General features: G+C 38.0%; 1 protein-coding gene across 1 annotated transcript in view; it reads left to right on the top strand.

The window, feature by feature from the left end:
• The window catches only part of anxa3a (annexin A3a), an 11,720-nt gene that overhangs the window by 946 nt on the left and 5,818 nt on the right, over nt 1–4,956 (top strand). Inside the window, exons 2-7 of the mRNA XM_014014600.1 lie at nt 583–613; nt 748–795; nt 870–957; nt 2,717–2,811; nt 3,243–3,356; nt 3,466–3,556. Coding sequence (XP_013870054.1) covers nt 599–613; nt 748–795; nt 870–957; nt 2,717–2,811; nt 3,243–3,356; nt 3,466–3,556 — 451 coding nt within the window. The 5' untranslated portion in view covers nt 583–598. The remainder of the gene's footprint in view (nt 1–582; nt 614–747; nt 796–869; nt 958–2,716; nt 2,812–3,242; nt 3,357–3,465; nt 3,557–4,956) is intronic.

Here is a 4,956-nt window from a genome sequence, read left to right as displayed (position 1 = left end):
GGAGATAAAGTTCTCCTTTTTTAAATTTAATTGGTGCATTTTAAGTGTATTTATTTAGTGGTTCATATATTTCTGCTTTTATTTCTAATTATGTCAGTGTCGGTCCTCCGTACTGCAGAACTTGAAGAGGTAGTTCAGTGACTGAATCAGGTGTGTTGGAGCAGGAAACATGTAAAACCTGTAGGACTGCGGCCCTCCAGGACCAGGACTGCCCACCCCTGCTTTAAGCCTTAATTAAAAATTGATAAAGTATCAGTAAATAAAATATTGCGATATTTCCGTGTATCGTTGTTTTCTTATTTAAGTTTTAAAGGAAACAGTCGACTTTAGCAGCACCTCTACCGTTCTGAGGCGGGTTCTGTGGGACTACAGGGTACCAGGGTTACACTGTGGGGCTATCCGGTCCCTGTAGAACCAAAACAGGACCTGGGTCCACAAAGTTTAGCTTGTTCTTGGTACAGGACTGTAGCTGGACTCTGATCCTGTCGGACAGGACCTGGAGGTTTAGCAGAGAGGAGGAGCTCTGGTTTTGGGTGACGTGGTTCTGTTGACTGACATGAACGTTTGTTTTTTTGTTTTTAGGGAAATTCTCTTCATCATGGCGTCTTTATGGGTAACTGTTTTTATTGTTGATGTTTTAACCTGAAGAGGTCACAGTGATGAATGTATAAAATTATAAAAGATGTTGAAAATGAAGCTAATAGAGGAAGAGGAGTTGATGATGAAGATGTTGTTGAACTGTTTCAGGACGACTTGGAGACCTTCGCGAATTCTCCTTCATCTTTTTCTGCTAATGTAGGTCCTAAAACCTCACATGTTTTCTGTATAAACGACACATTAAGTAAAGTCCTGATTCATCCTGTTTTTAGAGTGCAGAGCGAGGAACCATCAAGCCGAAGGCGAACTTTAATGCGGAGGAGGATGCTGCGGCTATAAAGAAGGCCATCGATGGATTTGGTACAAAGTTCAGTTTTTTTGGATGAATATTTAGTCAGCTTTTTTGTGTTTCAGTAAAAAATTACAGAAATCTACTTTTCTGCTTATTAAACATACAATGTTATGAATGGTTTGGAAAGAATGAACCCAGGCTGCAGGCAGCTTCAAAAAGGCAAAAATAAGTATTTATTAAACAAAAAAATGCTGACAGGGAGTGGCAAGACAAAGAACAAGAGTTATCACAGGCTGAAAACGGCACAATGACCAGACAGGGAGGTGAAGACAAGACACAGAATAAAAAGGTGAGGCTAACGAGCACAAACAGGAAACACCTGGGAGAGAAACAAGAGGAGCAGGCGAGAGTGGGCGGGGCTGAAGCAAAGGCAGACGTGGAAGAAAACAGATGACAAGACAGAAAATACACACAACAATCATAACATACAAATCCTAAAACGCTTAAAGTTATTTTTAATGACCGTTTTGAAAAAGTAACAAACCTAAATAAGTGATAGTTAGCTTTTGTCATGTAAGCTAGGACAGCTAAAGCTTAAAGCTAACGCTAGTTAAAATGACTATAGCTTTTATCTAGCGTATGTTTTCATTTCTACTCCAGGGTTCAGGATTTTAATGAGTCTTAAAAGGAGCAAGTGCCTAAAGTTTAGAAACAAATAGGCGCTAACTTTGATCCAAAATGGCGGCACTGAAGTGATGTTGTTGCTAATTGCTAGCTAAACTTTCTAAAAGAAACATCTCCAACATGAAGCATAGAGGAAAAATATAAACCTTTATACATAATTTATATTTCTCAATGTGTTATCTTAAATTCAAAAACCAATTATATTTTTTATTTTAGTTTTGAATAAAATATAGCTAAGCTAAGTCTTGGCTAGCTTTAGCTAAAGCCAAGTAAAAATGCTTGAAACTTACATTGAATCAATTTTTATGTTTATATAGTTTTTCTAGCTTAGGATTTTTTTAGTCAATATTAGCATCTTTAAATAAAACAGCATGGCTGAAGGCTACAACAGCTAGTTTTGATCTAAAATAGTTGCTTCAGTCACAAGTTATTGAAGCGATGTTGCTGCTATGCTAACTAAACTTGTTAAAAGAAACAAAATGAAACATAAAGTAAATCTACAGAAAATGTGTCTTATTTGTCTGAATCTCAAACATGAATATGATATGTTTTTGTAAACAGAAGTTTTAATAAAGTTTTTAAAGTAAAACCTAGCTAAGTTAATTGTCATGGCTAGCTTTAGCTAAAACTTGAAACTAAAGCTAGTAAAAAAATACTTGAAGCTTGTATTAAATCTATTTTTTATAAAAAATAGTTTTAATAATTTAGGATTCAGGATTTTGATGAGTCAGTGTTGGCATATTTCAATGAAAAGTGTAACTATAAAACAGATAAATGCTACGTTTGATGCAAGACTGAAAACTCATTGATTTGGTCGATTTTAGGCTAAAGTTAATCAAATTCTTAATTTAATTTTAATATTACATGACATAATAAAACAAACATTTATCTAAAACATGTAGGCCTACTGCTGTAAATCACAGCCTTGAGCTAAGTTAGTAAGTAAGTAAAGTTTTTAGCGTCTTTCACAGAAATAAATTCACAAGGTGCTGTACATTCAGGGAAGGGGGCGGGGCCAGTTAAGAAACACCCATTCAAGAAGACATACAAGACAAACATGGGGGAACAGGTGAAACCGGTCATGCAGCAAACACAGTTGCGCTACCTAAATTAGCATGGCTAATTTAACTTTTTAAATTTCAGGAACAAATGAGAAGGTCCTGATTGACATCTTGACCCAAAGGAGCAACGCTCAGAGGCAGCTCATCTGTAAAGCTTATGAAAAAGCAACTGGCAGAGTAAGATATTAATTTTATTTTATGGTTTTATGTTTTGTTTATAAACTGGGTTGTGTTCATTTGTACATAAGTTTAAAGTTAGGGTGTGTTTGCTGCAGGAAGAATCATTAAAGTTTCTCAACATGACTGAAAATGCAAATAAAACTGCAGCCAGGACAGAACCACTCACTGGTTTGGCTTTCTGCTTGCAGTTTGTAATAAATTAGATTATTAGGTTTTAGGTTTTTATGTTAACTGAACGTTTCTTTTTAAGTAAAGTAATTTACCTGCTTCATACAGGTACATCTGGTTTTAGAGCTGGACAGAACTCAGATTCCTGTTTTTCAGGTTGAGGCTGCAGGTTTTATAGGTGTGGTTGAACCATCAGCTGAATACTGACTTTTAAAGACACTTCGTTTAATCTTTTAAACCAACCCAACGTATTTCTTCAGACGTTGGAGGAAGACCTGAAGGGGGACACGGACGGACACTTTGAACACCTGCTGGTGGCGCTCATCACCCCTCCTGACGTGTACGACTGCCATGAAGTGAAGCGGGCCTTGAAGGTCCGGTTTCTCTTTATCCCTCATAAGTACCCGATTGAAACAAATACTGCGTATTCTGAAAACGTAAACAAAGTAGAACTTGTTTTTTTGTTTTATTTTTTTGTTGCAGGGACCCGGAACAAAGAACAACATTCTGATTGAGATCTTTGCCTCCAGATCCAACGAGCAAATCAAAGCTCTGCTCAAGGCTTATTTACAAGGTAAACAAAAACTGAAATGTTTTTTTTTTAATCTAGGTTTGTTTTAACTTCAGTCTAGAAATTAACCCCAACATGACAAACATTAAAATTACATTATTTTATAAGTGAAGTTTTTTTAAAAAACTATGATTGAAAACATCACAGGTGTGAGCAACAGGTGTAAAAGGTTCGGTCGGGTCTCGTCTCACCTGCTGCAGCTTTTCACGCAGCGCAGATGGGTGATTGACAGGAGTGATCAGCTCTGAATGCAGCGTGCACGTGGAGTGTGCACGAGGAACGTGCACGTGGGCACAACTCCTAATGCAGGAATAAAAACACAAAAATAGGAGATGGATCTTTTTAAGCAAAGTGAGCTGTTCGTCCGAACAGGTGTGTCCAGCCAGAGGGAAAAACAACGAGCTGCACATTCGTTCTTGTGTGTGTGTGTGTGTGTGTGCTAATTTGGGCGGGTGTGTGTTTTTAGCATGAGAAATGCAAAGTGTGTCATGTGCCGTGTGCACACCCTGAAACAGGGCTATTCAACTAAACTGCTCCAGGGGCCACAGTTACTGCAGGTCAACAGAGGGGCCGAACATCCAGCAATTAAAGTTGTTATGTAAATAAACAAAGTGTTACAAATATCTGTTACCTTTGACATAGTTTATTTTACTGTATTTAATCATGAATACAACATACAGAACCCTATAATGTGATATTTAAACATTATAAAAACAAAAAGAACACATTATGCCTCCTATTTGACACTAATATTTTGACGTCTCTGACTTGCCAAATTTTTAAACTTCACTTTCTTCATTTTATCTTCAACTGCTTGTAGTTTTAACTCTTGAGTGTTCATAGAAATGGTTTTTACCAGCTTCTAGCCAAGTTTCTGACGTTTCTGTAGACACCAAACATGTCTATGTTTAACTAAAAGAACTTAGAGTAATTAAAGTAGAAAACCGGGGATTTGGGCTTAAGAGATGAATAAACCAATTGACGGGCCGAACTTTGGTCACTCGCGGGCCGGATGTGGCCCGCGGGCCGCCAGTTGAACAGCCCTGCCCTAAAATGTGTGTGTGTGTGTGTGTCTCACGGTCAATGTGTGAGACTTGAGAGCCCTGCTACTGTTCTGGTAAGTTAAGCCTTTAGCTACTGTTGTGGTGAGTTGAGCCTTTAGCTACTGTTGTGGTGAGTTGAGCCTTTAGCTACTGTTGTGGTGAGTTGGGTCTTTAGCTACTGTTGTGGTAAGTTGAGCCTTTAGCTACTGTTGTGGTAAGTTGAGCCTTTAGCTACTGTTGTGGTGAGTTGAGCCTTTAGCTACTGTTGTGGTGAGTTGAGCCTTTAGCTACTGTTGTGGTGAGTTGAGCCTTTAGCTACTGTTGTGGTGAGTTGAGCCTTTAGCTGTTGTGGTGAGTTGA

This window comes from Austrofundulus limnaeus, unplaced genomic scaffold, assembly GCF_001266775.1.
Source record: "Austrofundulus limnaeus strain Quisiro unplaced genomic scaffold, Austrofundulus_limnaeus-1.0 Scaffold117, whole genome shotgun sequence".
Taxonomy (NCBI): domain Eukaryota; kingdom Metazoa; phylum Chordata; class Actinopteri; order Cyprinodontiformes; family Rivulidae; genus Austrofundulus; species Austrofundulus limnaeus.
Note: the sequence above shows the minus strand (reverse complement) of the source record. Positions and strands in the feature narration are given on the sequence as shown.